The 20,542-nt window shown below is 36.9% G+C and overlaps 2 protein-coding genes across 4 annotated transcripts; both read right to left on the reverse strand.

Annotated features, from left to right (window-relative positions):
* Window positions 1-205: 205 nt before the first annotated feature.
* LOC107632733 (serine/threonine-protein phosphatase BSL3) lies at window positions 206-11,905 on the reverse strand. 2 transcript variants are annotated; one of them, XM_016336395.3, is made up of 21 exons: window positions 10,764-11,905; window positions 8,960-9,020; window positions 8,672-8,750; window positions 8,504-8,583; window positions 8,319-8,413; window positions 8,112-8,211; window positions 7,174-7,243; window positions 6,276-6,377; window positions 6,094-6,175; window positions 5,400-5,579; window positions 4,372-4,645; window positions 4,054-4,291; window positions 3,791-3,961; window positions 3,245-3,483; window positions 2,524-2,608; window positions 2,331-2,429; window positions 2,053-2,252; window positions 1,895-1,970; window positions 1,177-1,312; window positions 949-1,088; window positions 206-825 (listed from the first exon to the last, which is right to left on the reverse strand). In XM_016336395.3, exons 1-21 carry the CDS (start codon window positions 11,206-11,208, stop codon window positions 742-744), a joined length of 3,036 nt encoding a protein of 1,011 aa, XP_016191881.2. In that variant the 5' UTR covers window positions 11,209-11,905; the 3' UTR covers window positions 206-741. The 2 variants fall into 2 exon arrangements, with proteins under 2 accessions (XP_016191881.2, XP_020973942.2); XM_021118283.2 differs by having other exon boundaries at window positions 2,053-2,429; window positions 10,764-11,775.
* A 1,339-nt stretch (window positions 11,906-13,244) lies between these two features.
* On the reverse strand, window positions 13,245-17,193 carry LOC107630006 (GTPase LSG1-2). Of its 2 annotated transcripts, XM_088508635.1 has the most exons (8): window positions 16,742-17,193; window positions 16,366-16,470; window positions 16,188-16,274; window positions 15,891-15,984; window positions 15,336-15,392; window positions 14,736-14,815; window positions 13,501-14,635; window positions 13,245-13,396 (listed from the first exon to the last, which is right to left on the reverse strand). In XM_088508635.1, the coding sequence occupies exons 1-8, from the start codon at window positions 16,981-16,983 to the stop codon at window positions 13,382-13,384; spliced, it is 1,815 nt and encodes a 604-aa protein (XP_088364761.1). In that variant the 5' UTR covers window positions 16,984-17,193; the 3' UTR covers window positions 13,245-13,381. The 2 variants fall into 2 exon arrangements, with proteins under 2 accessions (XP_088364761.1, XP_016188484.1); XM_016332998.3 differs by having other exon boundaries at window positions 13,317-14,635.
* Between the last annotated feature and the right edge of the window lie 3,349 nt (window positions 17,194-20,542).

The raw sequence follows: 20,542 nt of genomic DNA on the forward strand, positions 1-20,542 counted from the left end.
TAAATGTTATTTTTTTGACACAGGGACTAATCTGTCCCAAAAAAAATTTATCAGAAGCCGGATTGGGTGTTTTTTTTTCTTGGGGGCCTCATTGTCCTTTCGAGATAATTGTCAGGGGCGGATGGGGTATTCACTCTTTTCCAAAATTTTCCACAATTGGATCTATTTCGCTATCGAGGACAAAAAATTCATACCGCAAAAGCCATTTTGGAGCACAAGAATATTAAAATTCTATAACCAAAATTCACATATTCCTGAGTTTCACACAAAAATTAATTGTACAGAGTATGGATAAGCCATACCTATGATACAAGACGCGACCCCCAAGAAATATTTCTGATATATCTCACCATCACAGGAAAAGAAAATAACAAAAAAAATTAGAAAACCTTCCAGTCCTCTTGGTGACAAAAATAGGCAACACCGACAAAATCCATGACAATACTGACCTTGATTCTGTACCTAAGCCTCAATTTACAACAGTGGGTGAACCCGGATAACCACTATCCCAGTCAAAATGGACAAAGCTGTGTGGCCATCGTGGTTTCTTCTAATCACAGAAAGGAGGGATGAATGCTGATTGAGTGTACATACGAACGCCTTCATGCTTTCTGCAGGGTTTGAGACCACGAGCTCGGGTACCCCATAATTGGCACGGTGCTATGTACAGTACAGTACACCAGAAACCACACGACAGCACAAGCAGTTAAGGCTAAACATTAGGGACTTTCCTGCTGATCACTATATCCAAGCAAGAGAACCCCGGTCATTTGTTACTTGAGGACGGCCTCTAGTTGGTGTCGGTGGTCTGTTGGCATTCAATTCCTGCCCATTTTTTAACCAACATTTTAATCAACTCAAATAGAAGATTGCATATATTTGATATTGCAATATTACAAAGCATCAAGAGTGCGCCAACCATTTAACCAAAAATATTTGAAGGAATACCTGCATCCATGTATCTTCAATATGACGCTCCGGTGATGTTTCGGGTGAAGAAATTGCAGGTGGTAATGGGTGGATCAATTTAGGAACCACCACAAGATCTCTACCTAAAACTAATATTGCCCCAGCATTATTTGCAGTACCTATGCCGCAAGTAAATGTTAAAAACTTAAGATTTAGAGGAGAAAATGATAGCAGGAAAGATGCAATGTAGCAGTCAGCAACATATACCACAGTAGTTTGTAGCTGAAAAAAGAGTGATCAGATGCCCCTGGGCAAAACGCTCAAAGCCATCCATAACACATTCATGTGCTCGAACAATCAGCTGAAGATCATTGTTGTTGCAAAATTCCATCACACGGTCCGGCTACAATAGCAAATCTCATTTAGATGAACATGATAGCATATATGCAATCTAAACTTCTCAAGGTAGAAGCTTAAAAAATGAGGACAGACATAATGCACAAAGGTGCCTACAGCTACAAGGCTAGAAATAACATCCCACTTCACTAAAGTGGCAACATTCAAACTAGAGGGAATGCCATGCTGCCATAAACAATTGCACCAGCAATTGGTAGTGAGTAGATGGACAGTACAACAATAACAGCAACTTTGAACTACAGCACAAATAAACTGAATTAATAAGTTAAATTGACTATTCAAATTTAAGTGAATATAACTATGCATAGCTTCAAAACAAGACCAGATTACAATTAAAAAAGTTCCAAGACATAATAAGCTATTGAACAATTGATTTAAAAGGCTGCTCCAAAATCCAGCATCACCAAATGGATTTCTAGAACAGGGAAATAATTGATATCTCAGCATATTGATCAAATTCCATCACATAAGACCCGCATAAACTTATAAATTGTTATTTTCTGTGTCATTGTCCAGGAAACTAATACAAATACATCAACAATTTCATCAAATAGAAGTTAGCACTCACCCCAAAAGTAACTAAACCTGGACCTCTAGCATTTGGCCGCAGCCCTTCCACACTGTCATTCTCTGTAGGATCAGACCTAGAGAAACATTTCATGCTGTCATTAGTAAAAAGGGATGCCAACTGAAGTGTCATAAACATGTAAAAGTACACAAACTAACCACAACAGATCCATAAGTACAATCGATCCTGCTTCCATCGTAATTGGACGCTGAATATTTTGAATCTGTTCCAAATGATTTATTGAGCGACCAATACCCCCATGCATGCAAATAATTTTTTTCTCAATTAGAGCAGCCAGAGGAAGCCAATTAAACAGACGGTTTATCCGATGCCATGCCCAAATACCATCTCTCTCACCCTGATCAGAAAAATAAAATGTTAGTTGAGGTATCAAATAATAATGAAAAATCATCGTCCTGCAGAAGAAATTCATTACCATTCGCTCAATGCACTCAATCCGGAAACCAAAAAGGGCATTAATATCTGCAGCTTCATGATTTCCGCGTATCAAATGTACATTGCTAGGATACTCAACCTGTAAAATTCTCATTTTTAGGAATGAAACTGAGTAGCACCGAGTTTTATATTCATAAACACCAAAAGAAGACAACCTAGTATACAGAGTATACCTTCAGAGCAAGCAAAAGGGTTATAGTTTCCAAGCTGTGTTGGCCCCTATCAACATAATCTCCAAGAAATAGATAATCGATATATCTGATAATAATTTACACAAAATTAGAGAGAAAATGGAATTATAAATCTTGCATTACAATACAACATTAAAAAAAAAAATCATAGACAATATGCGATAAATGTATAAACCAATGCAGTCAATAGTAAGCTATGCCATCCAATTGAGACTAATAGGAGCTAGGAAAAATCCCATTAGGGTTTAGGGTTTAAGATAAATATAAAAAAAAATTAAAACTAAATGCGAACTCAAAAAGGGATTTGTATCCTATTGTCATTCCAATATGGGAAAACATGTACAAAAGCACAATTTAGGTCAAGATTTAAGAAGTCTATAAATTGGAAGTGTTGAGAAATCCATCATACGAACTTGGGCTCAAAGATAAGATCTCAACAATGCATCAAATGTACAAAAAATAAAGACTTGCTCTTAGTTAGACTTCACAGCTGTGTAGCAAGCCAACCGATATAAATAATTACACAGAAGGTTGTGGATCTGACATCTTAAGACATTGACAAACATGCTTTAACACCGTGATAACCAATGCACCAATGGGCTTTAAATTATCAAAGAAAACATTAGCCTGGTACAATATTTGAAGCACACAGGAACTACTTATTAAAAGGCAACAAAACCATCTATGGGAACTAAAGACTTACGCTATGTCACCAGCAGTTGACGGAGCTCCATACTCATCAAAGAGCCGCATAAGATCCCCAAATTGCCCATGTAAATCACCAAATATTTTAATTGGTGCCCTAAGTTGTAAGACAGTTGGTTCACTTGAAAATATACGCTCTGCACTATCACAAAGATCCGCAAGTTCATTGCAATCTAAGAAAAACTGCCGGCGAACTGGTGGTTTCCAGCCACGGGGCTTCAACAGATGTGCTATGACCTATAAAGGATGTCAAGAAACTCTCCATAAAAATTCTAAACATAATATGAAAGCCGCATGCTTGATGTTGCAACAAATTAGGTATGATAAAGGCAACATGAGTAGGTAAAATTCAACCGAACACATTCAGAATTTTGCCATGAATAGAATGCGTGTGATAGAGACGGGGTAGACAATGACAACAAAAGGAAGGCCAAATGAACGGGAAATAACAACATTCACAGTAGGGTTTTAGGAGTGCGGTTTCAGCTCTAGACCCAAACATGACATATTGATAAAAACATCATACTCTCAGAAAAGCTTATACCTTCTTTGGGACACTGTTGATAGACATCTGCCGATCTAATAATTTTCTAGCAGCAGTTGCACTTTCTGGAGTCCCATAACTAACCCGTCTGCCTTCATTTTCAAACTGATCAATGGAAAGCTGTCTAACCATGCCACCTAATGCTCCACCAGTCTCAGCAGCAACCACCACCTGGAAATTTTTCAGAGAACAGGAGATGAACTTAAATACTTCAGGTAAGATTTGACATACATAATTTTTCCTCATCAAAATGTATTACTCACAGCTCTGTGATGCAGTCTAACTCCACCAGGAGTGATGTTATTTGCTCCTGCAGAATCAGGCTTAATCAGAGAAGATATTTGTTTGCCACTAGGGGTAGCCTCAGCTGTACGATCTCTGTCAGGCAACTCAACTTCTCCATTCTCCTGCCGTGCTTTTGCCGCTGCCAGCGTGGCACTGATAGCTTCTGCTTCTGCAGCTGATGCTTCAACCAGATACTCAACTCCTTTGGTAGTTCGCCTGTTCATCACTTAAATGATAAAGCCAGAAAAGTGATATATAAAAACTTTCACAAACTGAGATGATTAAAGCTTTCAAACCTAGGTCCCTGAAGCATGGCATTTTCAGTGCTGATATCACTGTACATGTCACCATTTACAGGGGCAGCAACCGGGTTACCCAAAACAACTGAACCATCAGCAGCTGCTTCCGGCATATTTTGCCTTGTCCTGTCATCAACAAATCCATATCTTCCAGGTAATCGTCCAACTTGTGCATTAGATGCAGCTGCTGCCGCAGCAGCATGTGAAGCAGCAGGTGTTGTTTCAGCAGCAGCAAGATCTTCAGCAACAAGTAGGTCATCCAGCAAGACCCCTGCAGCAAAAATACAATACACTATGGTCAGTCATATGCATGAAGCAAACAATTAGTTACTCGCCTCAGGATGAAACCCACAGTATGAGAACAGACACTTTCAGCTTGCAAGATCAACATGGATGCACCAATTACAACAGTCAAAATAATATTGTTGTGTTAGACCAACAATGAAAAATAATTTGATAAAAGAAGTTAGAATTCAGCAACTAAGTCAACTGGAATTCTAACATGGTTGTTCTAGTCACTAGCCTGAACAAATACCAAACCTATTTGAACAGTAATACTCCAAGTTTCTCTTAACAATGTAAATGGACTCAACTCAACTCAACCCAACTCAATTGATCCTCAAAAACAACTAATCATGCACCTAAATAAAAAAAATCTAAGGGTATATAGCTATAATTGAGCTATTCCATGAGTTTCAATATCTCAATTCTTCTAGCTCCAACAAAAAGTTTACATGAACAAAACATTATCATTCTCTACATATGCCAAGTCTAAATAACTCAAGACACAGCCAAGATTCAAATGTCCAGACTGTTTCAAGTCCACTCAGAAACCCAAAAAATTAATCCAATCATTACCAAGCAAAGTAATACAAGTAAATCAAAGAAAAAGAAAGTAACTACATTATCATCAGAAATCAGGCTGATGTAATGAAACTACTATAACCAAACTGTCATGTACATCAAAAAGATAACAAATGAACTTCATCAAGACAAATCCTCAAGAACTCAGATTCATGACTTACCACCACGTAATCCACCATAAATATAAATTAGGTCACCAATAGCAGCAGCTGCATGTCTGCAACGCCGTGTCAACTCAACTGAGGCATCACCACCAGCTGCATCAGCACTGAATTTACCTGTTCTTGGGCTGGTAACAACAGATTTTGTATCACACCATACACCAGCGGCAGTGTCCAACACTATCAACAAGGGGGGAAAACTTTACAATAAAATTCTATATCTATCAATTATTGGTATAACAACAAACCTTGCTTTCATGTTAAGTACTTAAAAACATTACCATTGATAAAAATTAACTAAAGGTTACAGCAGAAACTAGGCATCTGCAAGCTACCCTACAAACAGTAACTACTACAACAGTAATTTAACTCCAAAAAAGTTTGTTATTGCTAATTACAGATCCTCTAGATTTACGCAATATTCAGATCCTCTAGATTTACTGAATTTATTCTGTCTTTATTTTCACCACGAAAAAAAGGAAACTGTGTCAAAAAATGAAAAATACATTACGTATCAAGAAAAAGGATATACAGTAAGGTAAGACAAGAAAAGCAACTAGTTTTTTTTTTTTCTGTTTTTTTTTTTTTTTGAGTTGTGGTGGTGGTGGATTTTTTTTTTTGGGGTTGGGGGGGGGGGTGGAGGGGGGATTTGCCAGCAAGCAGAAATATTTCAAGAAGCACCACAAACAAATACCTGCAACACTTGATGAGTCTTCTACCATCCGTCCTCCACCAAGAGCCCCACCAGACACGTGGAGCCTTGCATTAACAAATACCTATAATAATCAAATCAAACAAACTATGATGCTTGGAATATATAATCAAATAAGACTAATAGAATACAATTACAAAAAGAAAAGGCAAAGTAAATCCCACCGCTGCATGCTGATATCTTGGAGATGGTGAGACACCAGGAGCAATTGCCCACTCCCAACGACCGTCCCTATGCTTAGCAAGTCCATATGCACTAGCTAGTGGCTGCGATATAAGGTTTGGGAGCAAGGGAAAATATATAATCAAAACTGAATTAAATCATTCACAAGAATCACAAAACAATATTGAACCAAAATTTGATTGAAATAACTATCTATAGGCATATGAACTCAACACAAAATGGCCACTGAACCACAACTATCAGTTACATCCATCAGCAGGAAAGCGTCCAATTTATATTTGTACATTATAGACTGCCAAAGCAGTTGCAGACTTTATTTGGTACCCGTTTAGAAACTAACCCATTTAGTGTACTCGAAGTCCAACAATTGAGTGTGTTCGTTTAAAATTAAATATCCACAAGAAAAACATTCAATTACTTAAACATAGGTACAAACATTTCGGTTACGATATGCCATCTACTCTGAAGGGAGAATCTTGAAAGACGGAGAAAATCTCGAGAGACATAGTCAACATTTGGTCAGGCAAGCTCAAAAACAAGACAACACTCTTTTCGGAAGTTCAATCATAAAAGACAGTGATCCTTCCTTTGATTAAACCAATTTTGACTAACTGTTCCCCTGTGCTAATAATAAAACTGCTTTCTTGCTTATAAAAGTCAAGGATACTTCATCCTCACCCTAGATTAATTACCTCTGCTGCTATTCAAGCAAACCAAAAGGCAAGGAGATAAACCAATAGCAGGAAAAGGATATCACTAATAACCAGATGTAAGTATATCCCCCATAAAAAGGTTTCCAAGATGGACCAAATCAATAAAATGAGAATGTGTAAAATTACAAATAGAATTAGAACGCATCAATTATAAGAGATAACTCACAATACTATTGGCGTCTCGCCCTCCACAAAGCAGAAGCAGCCCATCAGAGCGTGCACTTGCAGTTGCATACCTACTCAAAAGTAAATGACAAAGTGGAAACTTAACCCTAGATTATCAAAACTATACTTTCAAGCACAAAATGATAGCTAACTTAAATAAATACAGAGTTTTACAAAGTTATTTTTCTGACAGCTACAAAGGTAAAGAGGCATAGTACTCCTTTAAATTAAAAATAAATTAAAATAACACATACAGCTTTTTGCTCGACTCCAGAAACAGAACAATAAGAAAATTATACTATAGCATCTAAATTATATTCCATGCAATGAGTCCAGCATCAATTACAGACCCCTAGCTCAAATCTCATGACCTTCACACAAGAAAGCAAGCAGAAAATTAAGATAATCATACTAACATACTACACTGTCAATCAACTCCGAAAACAATGAAATTATTATGAAATGATTAACAGAACAACGAATAAGCAAGCACACATTAGCAACAGTTAGCCAATGGATGGATACTATGCTTGATATGGCAGAGCCAATGAAAATTACAGGAAATCACGGGTAGAAACAGGACACTAAAGAAAAATTTTAAGCATGGGCCTCACTAATGAAAACAATTTGATAACTGGGGATTTGTCTTGCTGGTATTCAAAACTATAAGCAAAACAAATATTGACAAATATTTCATCCACAAAACATACAACATCCACATATCTACGAAGCCTCACAACCTGGAAAACAACGGTTTAAAATTTTAAATTAAATCATTCAATCGCAATAACTTAAATAATAACCCTCAAAACCTAGTTATATACATCAAAGGCAGCAGAAAATTGCCATAATATTTACAACTATTTAAATTGTTATGAACATAGTTTGGTCAAAATATTAGATAAAGAAAGGAAAAGGTAGAGTTCATGGACACAGTACATGCATGGAGGCGGACCCTCTCCTTCGGGCTCCAACTTGCGCCATTCATAAGGCTTGGCTGCTGTGTCTAAGGCCCATACATCGGCTAAAGGTCTCTTTCCTAGAAAGCAGGGGGGGAAACTTTAAAAACACAATAAATTTAGATACAAAGGCAAGAAAAATCACCCAAGGCAGACAATGTCACAAAGCTAGCATTTGGGTAGTTACCATCATTGCCTCCAATTGCCATGAGATACCGCTGCCCCACCAAAGCCATAACATGTCCATAACGTGGCCCTGGTCCAGGTCCTGGAACATTAACCCTGGCACAACATTCATAACCCAATATAACTGATAAAGACCCTTAGGTAAAAAGGAATTCAAAAGAATATAATATACATTCCGAGCCTAACCTATGCCATCGTGGCCGTTGTTGTGTCAGATCAAGAACATGAAGGTCCTCAGCTGACAAACCAGCTGGACCAATGCCACCCTGTTCAGCAATGAAATATTCCACTAAGGACTAGGCTAGTGATATAATCAATACTAAGATAATTGTAGAAGTACCCTTGGCACACTACCTGAATAACTACCATTGTTCCCACAGCAGTCGCCACATGTGCAGCTCTTGGGGTTGGAGGCTCTCCAAAAGGAGTTATCCTGCATTATATTGTCCTTTTTAGAACAAAAGTTAAGTAAAAAAGGGTATACAAGCTTTCCTTTAAGTCTTATAATATGGTTGGGAGATAGGAAAATAAGGAGAAAGGAAAGAAAGGAATAGTAAAGCGAACTAGTTCCTTTGTTTCAGAGTTTGGATACAGCTAGCAAGTAAAAGGAACTCAAGGGTGATAACCTGGCCCAAAGCTTACCTAGACCATTTCTTAGTTAAGACGTCATAACAGTGGACATCAGCTGTCGCACCAGCTAAACCTGTAAAGCCAATAAAATAGGTCATCATCAAATCCAAGCATAAAAATTATTGATCCAACCAATATCAGATGAAAAAACAGAAAAGAAAACCAAAAAAAAAAAAAAAAAATAGACACATAAAGCAAGGCATATCAGTGTTCTTCTTTCAGTATCCCTACGAAGATGAGCAGATGATGCAAAATGTCTATCAAATTAAGACTTTTCCCACAATCAAGTTTTCAGTGCTTAGTTTCCAATATTGGCATGAACCAGAAATAATGTACAACAGCAGCAACCTATTTTGACTTGGACTTGAGAAATAGAACAGAGGTATATTCAATAATTAAAATTAAGGGGGGGGGGGGGGGGGGGGAACCAACTATCAAATTTGTTAAAACAAACTATGTCAACTGATTTGGGTAAATTTACTATTAAAACAACATATTACTGCAACTGAAAAACTAAAGATTCAGATTTTCAGAATATAAGAAAAATGACACAAATGTGACACACAAAAATATAAAAAAAAAAAAAAAAACTCTAAACAGAAATAATATTTTATTTTGTTAAATTCAAAGCTTTTAGGAACGTTTACATAATAAACCACTATCAGCAACTATGTGGGGGGGGGGGGGGGGGGGAATTGAAATATCCACAGCAAGATGGATTGTTCAATGCTCAACCTTGCTATAGATGAAGACATATGATAAAAGCTATGGCATGCTCATGAGAATAAAACATAATCAACAACAAATAAACATTTTCCTAATAGGTGAAACTGACTACATGGATAAAAACAATGCTATGAAGAGCATGTAGCTAGTAAATATCACAACTGGAGTGGAACATAACAAAATGAAGTGGAGTTGAAAAATATAAATGAAATAAAGGATCACCAAATCGGTAAGTCCATTGCTTGAAATTATCTTGAAGGAAGGAAAGAAAGCCAATGGAATTAAGTGTTCACTAGGAAATGTTGTTTTTCTTTTCTCAACAGCTTCTTGTTCCCTACAAGAGGGAACAGAGCTATGCGGCAATATGAAACTTAACTTTAGCCAACTTCCAATTTTATCTACAAACCATAAAGGAAAAAGGAAACAAAGTCAACAAACAGTGAACTGGTAAGAACCTACGGGTTCTCAACACTTTTTATTGAGTTGTACTCCCAGGATAATAAAGTATCCAAAGCAAGGCTTATGAGAGCAATAGTCTCCAAAACTAGAGAAACAGTCCATCAGACATCAAGGTGACGCCGTGAAAATTGAACAGCCTTGAAAAACCGCCCTTCTATCATCATATTTCCATTTCCACGCCTTGCTATATTGGTCAAAGGTCGTTATGCAAGAAAGCTTAAGCTATGAAAACACATGTGGCCTGATGAAAACTAAACTGGCCAGAAAATCATGGCAGAAAAAATGTTAACAGATAAAACAGTTTCTCTCCACTTCTTCACAAAATTCTAAAATTCTGAAAAGAGAAAATGAAAATTCAAAACAAACAGAGGTATCTTCAGAACCACAATTCAATCGGTGCTTAGTTAAGCTATGCTTTTAAACATCCATGATAATAACTCTACAAAACCCAAATCCCGCAGCTAAAAATTTAATTCAGCTTTAAAACACATCAACCATGCAAAGCGCACAGCTTAGAATAGATTTCCCATATTCTAACCAAACTAACAATACCAAAATTGAAAATACTTATCATCTTAACTACTTATTCATCTCGAGAGAAGAAAACAGTTATGAAAGTTAAAATACATACGTATGCCAGCATTTCCAGGAGAAGCAGGAGCTCCTGACGCTGCGGAATTCCCTTCCAGAGCGGTGGCACCGCCAAACAGAATCAACCGCGGACCAATGTACCCTGGTGTGCCTTCTTCTCCAACCGCAGCCACCGCCGTCAGCGTGTGGCCACACCTTGGCCCTGGACCGTCCTCCTTTTTCTCCAGAATCGCGTCAACCACCGAGTAAGTTGGCGCCAACCTCGGACCAACCACCGGACTCTGCTGCACCTGAGCTGCCGCCTGCAGCTGCTGATGATTCGCCGGCGAATGCGTCGGAGACCCGTCGACGGAGGATGAAGTCGGCGGCGACGACGTAGGCGATGGAGACTCCCTTAACTGCTGCTGCTGCTCCCTTTCCGCCGTGTGGTTTTGCGCCGCCGGATCGTGATTAGCCTCCGGCACCATCGAGGAATCAACATCCATTGCTTCAACCCTATGATTTGAGCAGTTCCGTCGAGATCGTAGTTACAATTCCGGCGAAATCGCACTCCAAACCAACATTACCGATTCAGTTCGAGAATAATCCGCAGGAATAACCTCGCCTCCAAAACGGAACAACTTAATTCAAAAACCCTAACTCGAACAATCCTCCAGTCTTCAATTCCAACAATTACCAAAACAAATAACAAAAAATACACTACACGAAAATTTTCCCGAGAAATTCGGTTAGGTTTGTTCTGTTTCTCTCTCTCTCTCGCTCACTGTTTCTGTATCTATCTATCTATTTCTGTTTCTGTCCGAAACTAGAAACGAAAGAAAATAAGCGGTGAACGGAACCGAAATGGAACGGAACGGAGAACATAAACATACACTCTGGCCCCAAAGCGCAAAAACTAAAATTAATATAAAATTGTCTTGAAAATTAAAAATTAAAGAACACCAATTGTGTCTTTTTCTCTCTCATTCTCTCTGATTTTATTCTCTGGAATTATTTTTTCTTATTTCTACGGAAATGTCGTGGTTTATCGGGGGATTTAATTAATAATGATTAAGGATCGTTGTGTTTAGAAAAAAGAGAGAAAAGGAGTGCGGTCAGTGACCGGAATGAGCCGGTAAGGTAAAGTGGGGTTGTTAGGATGACGGGGGGAGGGCGGCGGCAGAGCGGATAAGTAACCGGAACAAACGAGGATTGGTCAGGCGATTTAACGGTGTTAACCGGTTTCCTGATTCTAAGGAGTGCTTTACCTTAATGACAGCTCAGCAAGTAAGATGCTGACACGAAGCGCTATATTTAGGCCATTTGGAATTTTGGATAATTATTACTTTTAAAAAGTATAATAAAAAATAGAAAAATTTAAGAATATATTTAAAATAAATATAAAGTGGTAGAGTATATGCCTTATCACCAAGTCTAACCAGAAATGATTTAGGGATACCCAATGATACTGAAAGTCCATATTCAAACCCATATAACTCATATCTGCAAAATGCTCAAGCTGCTCCTAACGAAGAGAACACTGAAGATCCGCTTAACTATTTACAAGATCCGGAGTGGATCTTAGAACAGTCAATTTGGCATGTGATGATACATCATTTTTCTGAGACGGTGATGAAACTCTTCCAAAAAATTATTTTAATCCATCCATTTACTAAAACAAATGTCCCCACTATGTATAATTATTGAGTGTACTAAAATAAAATAATCTCTGTCACGTGTCTAAGTAAAGTCAAAAAGAGATAAGGTTTATCTTTATCCTCCAACTAGCATTGTATAATAGGCTTGTTTAAATTATGTAAGATATTGTTATCCTTCAGAGACCTCTATATAAAGAGGAGCTCATATCAGTTGTATTCAGATCTCAACGAACATTGTAATATATCTATTTTTCCTACTTCACAACATGTTCTAAATTTCTTCTTTCTCTCTAAAAGCTTAGCTAGTGTTATTTCCTTCTTTCTTATCCAGTGTCATTAAGTATGCTCTGAGTTTGCCTTTGTGCTACAGAAAATCCTGCTCATCAGAATATGACACGGATAGAATTCATGAGAATTTCTCATAGTGGAAAAAGGACTTAGTGTTATAATACCAAGTTTTACTCGAACCCATTAAGATCTCACCCGATAAGGTAATTTATAGGGTGACAGGGATAAACAAAGGTGTTATAATTTCGATCTCCTGCAGTATTGAGAATAATTGAAATAAGGTGACAAAACAAAAACAAAAACAAAAGCAACTATCAATTTCAGAAACAGGAAAAAAATATTTTATTATTATAACGAGATAAATTTCTTTCGAATGGCAGACAGGCTTTCCCTTCGATTTGAGATTATCTACTTAAATGAACAAAGGATAAGAGAATAGTTTCTCAGCTTAGTAGTACCTAGTATCCTGTATCATTAGGCAATGCCTTGGTAGTTGGTACTACATTTTTCAAGTTGTAATTTACCTATCAAATTATTTTATTTTCAATCCTATGCCATCCAGACAAAAAGAGGGGGGGGGAGGGAGGAGTGGGGTATCCTATAACAGTGTTTTCATAACATTAATGTTGGAACAATAACTTATGGCAGTCAATACATAGGCACATAGCTTTCTCCCAAATAAAAACTTCCTCATATGTGGCAAGCCTCAGAGAGAGAAATTGCCTACAATGATCTATTTCTGCAATGCCTTACAAACAAACAAAACATCATTTCAACACCTCATAAAATGTACATGTGGTCAAACTAAGGTGATGTACAAAAATCATAGGGCATCATATAACCCGATCAGACCTTCGTAGGACCAGTATTTACTGGTTTCTGAAAGACTCCTGCAACCGGCATGCCATCACCATCATCATTCCCTGCCCTCCATGAACGATCCTTCTTCCTCTGAGGCTTCTTATGGTGCTTATGAGACGACGCCTTTGGTTTCTTGACAGTAACTTTCTTTGAAGCAAGTCCATTGGCCATGTCAAACGAATTGAGGTCGTCCAATATGTGATCAAGATTTGGTGTAACCTCGCTCTCAACATCTGAGGACTGTTCAATACCAGATGAATCTGACTCATGCAAGTTAGCCAAGTCATGTTGTCCCATGTGATCTTCCACATGCAGCTCTTCGTTTAACCTACCCGGGGGCAATTGGAAGTGAGGCAGCTTCCCATCAATGTAATCTTTCAGGATCTGACGAGCAGCCCTAGTTTCATCAGGCAGCCCACTAGAGGAGACATAGCCACGAGATGCACAATATGCTCTCAAAAGCTCGGATGCCAAAGGGGGCCGGGATTGTGGTTCATACGGCTTAGGCTTTGGAAGAGTGATTTTATAAACATCCTCTATGACATGTCTTGGGACTCTATTGGCTACAACTTGGACAGACTCCCTGTGTTCAGTCATCCTATCGATAGGCAGCACTCCACAAGCAACCATCTCATATCTGGAGCTTGAGAATGACGGAAAAACTAATCCAGGGCAATCACAAAGGGTAAGTTTGTCAGAAATAATTAATGTCTGGAAGTGCTTTGTTTTTCCCGGAGTAGAGGTGACACCAGCCCTTTTTTGACCGACAAGAGCATTGATGGTTGAACTTTTCCCCACATTAGGATATCCAACAAATCCCACAATTACATTACTTGATGATGAATTACCAGCAGCATTTTCACCCGATGCTTTGATGTTAGATGGCCCTGTGTCAGAGGAGCTTGAATTTCTCCTCATTTCAACAATCTCTTCTGCCTCTGATTGTAAACGTGCCAAGAGCTCATCCCTTCCATATATCTTTGTATCTGGGTTATTGGTTCCCCCAGTGTTAACAGCCTCCTGAGATGAACCCAGCTTTTTGCATTCCAGAGCTGCAGAAGCAGCTTTAGCAGACCAGAAAATGAACAAAATATCATGAGCACGAAAGTATTCTGCCCACTTCTCTCTGTAGAAGAAAAAGGGAAGACAAAATCAGATTCTAAGCAAGATAAAAAGTAACGTTCAATGATCTGATACCGTATAAACCCTAAGTGGGACATTTGGACCTGATAGAAGCAGGTAGAAGATCTGCCTTATTAATCAAAAGCAGAGTGCGTTTATGCTCATCAACCTCTCGTGCATAAGCCTGTCCCAAAGTAAAGGCAAAGAACAACAGATCATGCATGGCATACATAACACAGAATGGTTCTTACAACAGATAAGGATGCTTCAGAGTAAGATAAACAGATCTAAGACATATATCTGGCAAAAATCAAAGTTGTGACTTCCTTGAATGTCCCGACACTAAAGCTGCTGCAAAAGAAATCCAGTACAAACATTTTCTATATTTATTTATTTTTTTAAGAGGAATTATTAGAATCCTAATTCATCCTCCTAATTATCCACCCAATACTTAAATGAGTAAAAATTCAAATATATATGCTATTTTTGAAAAGATAAAAAAAAATTCAAAATTTTCTTTATTAGAAGTTAAGAAGATAATTAGAAAGATGAATTATGGCTTCCGATCATTTTTCATGTTGTAACCTTCAGTCATAGCTTAGATAGTCAGGTTTGCTACAGAGCTAGTGAACTCTACTCCAGACTTGTCAAGTAAGCATTCCTTTGAGGAAGAAAAAAGACCAAAATACCAAAAAGCATATTACCTCAAGATCAGGACAGCGATAGAACAGGGGATCACGAGAATCGACCACCATAACAAGCTGATAAGAAAGTGTGAGAGGGTGAGGTTATAATCATCAATAATTCTTGCACATAAAGAAAAAACAAAGAGATTTAGCAGAAAAAGGTTAATGCATTAACTATATTTCTATACAAATACAGTATCTGAAATAATTAAAAACAGAATTATGAAATACTCTCACGGTAAATACCCTTATGAAAGTAGGTAGAAAATAATACATTTACATTAATTTCAGAGGGATAACAAGTAGGTTATTATACTTGGTCAAAACCGAACCCAAAAAAAAAAAAAAAAACAAGAGTTAATCAAAAGAGAGGCTTGAACTCTATGCAATGTAATAAATACAGTTAAATCAAAAACAACAAAAGACCAGACAGCATTTGTGCAACATAGGTGTTAACCAAACTCATGCAAACTTGAATTGAAAAAGAAAAAGAAAAGAAAAAAAAATTGGAATACTTTAACAATCGTGAAGTATAAATTCCAAAGTTAAACATCTAGGATCAATCAAACTCACCAAATCACTGCGTTCAACAACCCGCCAGAGCTGTCTCCAGATATCAAGATTTTTCTCAAATGGAGTAAGAATGAGCTTCTTATTTTCCTCAAGTCTGAAACATCATCATGCTACCGATATGAATTTAAACAAATATACATACTTTTTATTATTTTGATATGCCACTAACAGAATTCATCGTTTATAACTAACACTACAGGCAAATGATATTCCTTTTCCCGTTAACTAAGACGTTCATCATTTTGCACTTACTAAAATCAATACCACCACAAAATAAACCGCATATACGAATCTAACCTTGCCAGGTTGCGACGCCAAGCCAAGAACGCTTGTCTTTCGTTTGCATCAAGCTCCTCAACCGACATGTCAGCACTCCATGGTGGCCTAAACTAGAGGCCAAAAAAAACAAAGCAGTGAGCTAAAACAAAACCAATCAAAGGAGAATTAATTACTCCTGATAAAAGAAAATGCATGCCTGCGCGGAACTCTGAGACTGCTAGCATGCAGTGCCTCCTCCCTTTTTTGCTGCTCCCTCATCTCTTCAGGCGTCAACATGTCACCAGAACCTGATCCTGGATCCCTACTCTCAAATAAATCAAACAAACACACAAACTAATAGTTACAAACTCTTCACAATAAACACAATGCTAATTTTTTTGGCTGCAGCATGCATGCTTAGCTTTTTCTTAATATGCTATATCAAAAATGATTATTTCTCCCAATACGATTTTGATTCTAAGCTATTTCAAACACAATGTCCATCCAAGCATATTACTAGCTTTTCGCCAAATAAATCACTCTTACACTTCACCAACATGTTCATTGAAATTAAACAACAATAAAAGACTCACAAATTGATTACAAGGGCGGGTGCGGCGGTGCGATCAGGGAGGAAGGTGGGTTCTTCTAGCTCTTGTTCTAGAAGCTCCTCAGATTGTTCAAGAATGGCGTCGATATCGGAGACTTCGGTGAACGATTCTAGAAACTTCTTCTTGTAGAAGCGGTTCTTGTCCTTGGTCTGCTGTACCATCTTGTTGTGGTGCTTCACAAGGGCTCTCCCGAGCCCTGTCTTCTGGTTATCGTTCTTTCCCATCTTTGATTAAAGCGAATCTTCGGAAATCAATGGAGGTGAGCTCAAAAACCCTAACGAAGTTAAACCCTAGAAAGTAGAAACACTGAAACAGGGATCGTATTCGTGCCTTGTTTGTTTGTTTGTTCGTTTTGTTGGTTGCAGGGACCAGGTGCGGTGTTTGGCGGTGGTTTATCGATTTCAGTTTCTAGGGTATATACGCTATTATTTTTTGGAAAAGTATAGGTAGACTATTAGAATATTAAACCATGTGAATAATGTATCTAATATGAAGTATGAATATATTAGATGTCTAATTTAATAGGTATGTAAATGATTATGTTTATATTTTTAATTAAATAGTTATTTTTTTATTCGATTTATTCATGTACAATTAGTAATAGCTGGATATTTAATTTATTAAGTGTGTAGATAGTTATTTTAATGTTAATGTTTAAGAAATAATTTGGGATAGAATGTTTTTTTATTTTATTGGGTCAATTCTAAAGCTCATTATTCACATTATTTACAAAAGTCATTATTTACCTAATAAAATCGTTCTTTTTTTTTACTTAATTACTCATTTGTTTTTTATAATTTCACACCATTTTTAATTAGATTCTAAAATTAATAGAATATTTTTTTAAAAATTTATACGATCAAATATCTAGTTAAATTTTTAATTATAACTATTTTAAATTTATAAAAAAATATTCAGTTATTTCTAATATTATTTATATTAAAAAAGACTTAATTATAAAATTAAAAATAATGTAAGAATTTAATTAAAAATAAAAAATATAAATATTATAATTAAAAATTTAATAAAATTATAAAAATTAATAGAATAATTAATTTTTTTTGTAAAAAATATATATTAAAAATTAATAAATTAATCTTATTTAACAGCATTAAAACTAAAAGTCATTAAAAATGACCTTTATTTTTTATTTTAATATCATAATCTATAAATTAAAAAGTTCTGCAAAACAGCCATGCAAAAACAGTCAACTAAGTCATCATACAAGCCCTGCAAAAAAAGCTCGGCGATGTAAAAGGATAATTGGCAGACTTGGTCCCAGAGGTGTTATGGGCTTATAACACCATCATTCACTTAGTCACAGGGAAACCACCTTTAGGCTAGTGTATAATGCAGAGGCAATAATTCTAGTAGAGATTGCCAATCCCACATTAAGGGTCAACCTCCATATAAACGATGCCAATGATCAAGCACGGACAATCAAGCTAGACATGATAGAGGAATACAGAGAAGAAGCATCTCTAAGGCAAAAGGTGATACAATAATTGATGCGGCAAAGATATAACAAGAAGGTGATCCCGCAGTTTTCCAAGAGGGAGACCTTGTCTTACGGAAAATAGAGGAAGCTAGGCGAACCACTAGTCATGACAAACTAGCAGCTACATGGGATGGACCCTACAGAATAGTCAAGCCACTAAGAATGGGGACTTACTTGTAAACCCCAGGTAATTAGTAAATAGTTAACTAATAAATTAATTATTAATTAATAAAATTGAAAAATTAAATTTTATAGTTTAATGAAGTAAAAAAATTAAAATATAAGTTTTGACACTAATTTTAAAGATTTTGGTCCAAAACCGAGTCAACGGACCGAATTAGTTGGACCGGGCCTAAATCGACCCAAAGCTCAACCCATGAAATACCATACGAAGCCTTCTCTTTCATTTTTCACCGAAGAGATGCGCTGAATGAGAGAAGAGCTTGACAAAAACACCGAAACCCTTGTTTCAATTTTAATTTCACGTAACTTTCGATCCGGAGCTCCGATTGACGAGCCGTCAGTGGTCACGTGTTCGTCTCGGAATTCTCTTCAATTCTATCTGAACAAAGTGGTAAGAAATTATCATTTTTCCTCATTTTTCCTTCTCCTCAATTTCGAAATTTTAGGGTTTGGGTATTGAGGAATTAAATGATTTTGATGGTTTAGGTGAACTCTAGCAACGGATAATCATTGAGTTTTGTCCAATTGATTCGTGGATAAGGTAAGAAACTGTTAAACCCTTGTGAATCATTGAATTAGTGAACTCTATGATGATTATAGTGATATTGTGTGAAATAGATTGTGTTCTGGTTGATTCAGAGTTCAATTGGGACAGTTTGGAACGAAATCCGAGTAATTAGGTTTGAGAAATTGACGTTTGGAGGCTTGAAGCTAGTGAAAGGAGAGGTTTTTGAGGTGTTCTGAGCTTAAGGAGGAATCGGAAAAGGTATGGTTTTGGTTTCTCATAGTTAATGTTTGATGTCACGTGAAAACTTAGGCCAGAATACCTTAAGATAGGAATGAACTAAATGAATTATTGATGGATTGTGTAAATGATTTATGATGAGTGATTCGATTTTGTGAACGGTTTGTTATTGGAGTTGGTTGGTTTTGGAAAAAGATTTAATATTGAAAATTAGTGTGATTTTGAAATAATTTGATACTGGAAATGATTTGAGTAATTGAGAGGTGTTTGGTTTGGTGGTTGGGACCCTTGAAGGGTGACAGAAGTCCGAGTTTTAGAGGAGGTGCTGTCGAAGTTTTTATAGAAATTGGAGGTTTTGTTTGAAATGGTTATTTAGAAAGATTTGGGTTTAAGGATTTTATAATTTGATTTTGAGTTATCAAGAAAAGACTTAAGTTTTGAGTTTGTTTTATTTAGAAAATAATGAATTGTTGTTTGAGTATGAAATGTTGAATAAGAAGCAAATGATGATGATAATGATAATAGTAATAAAATGTGGCTGAGATGAGGTGTGTTTGATGATGAGATTGATTATGAGGAAGAAGAATGATGAGAATTGAGATTGATTATGAAATTAAATGAATATGAATGAATTGTAATGATAATAAGAATAAATTTCTGAATGCAACTCCGGGTAAGATGCAGTGGTATTATCCACTTGCTCCGGGTAAGAGTCGATAAGCCGGGTAAGATGCAGTGGTGTTATCCACTTGCTCTGGATAAGAGTTCTAGGCTTCGGGTAAGATGCAAGGACTGAGTTCTATCACCGCTTGCTCTGGGTCGAGAACTGTAACACCACTTGGGTAAGAGGAAGTGGTGAGTATGTCCCCTGCTCCGGGTACGCGGGTAAGATGCAAGGGTTGCAGCGTTGTCCCACTTGCTCCGTGTTTGGTGTTCTGTCCAATGGTTAGCTACCAGGACATGTCGGGTTGACTGTATAACCGACAGATGAGTTCATCAGCCATAGAGCAGGCATACATCATATGCATTTGTTTGCTTTGTTTGAATTTGCATTACTTGGATTTGCCTATTTGAATTACTATGTCTACTTGCTATATGTTTTATTTGCTGTAACTGCATTCTATTTGTGTTTTCCTTGCTTGTATTGTTTGTCTGTGCAACTAAGAGACCTCTTGTCTGGCAGAGGAGTGACGAGGGTTGTTCCACCGGTAATTTCTGAGGGTTGAAAGAAATAGAAAGTGAAGTGTTAAGTTAAAGTTGGTTTTAGAACTTGAATACCTTAGATAACTTACATAATTTCTGGTTTAGTTGGGTCTTTAGGCTGAAATCTGAGTGTTGAAGTTCTAGGAATGCATCT

This window comes from Arachis ipaensis, chromosome B3, assembly GCF_059453495.1.
Source record: "Arachis ipaensis isolate K30076 ecotype BB chromosome B3, ASM5945349v1, whole genome shotgun sequence".
NCBI classification, from domain to species: domain Eukaryota; kingdom Viridiplantae; phylum Streptophyta; class Magnoliopsida; order Fabales; family Fabaceae; genus Arachis; species Arachis ipaensis.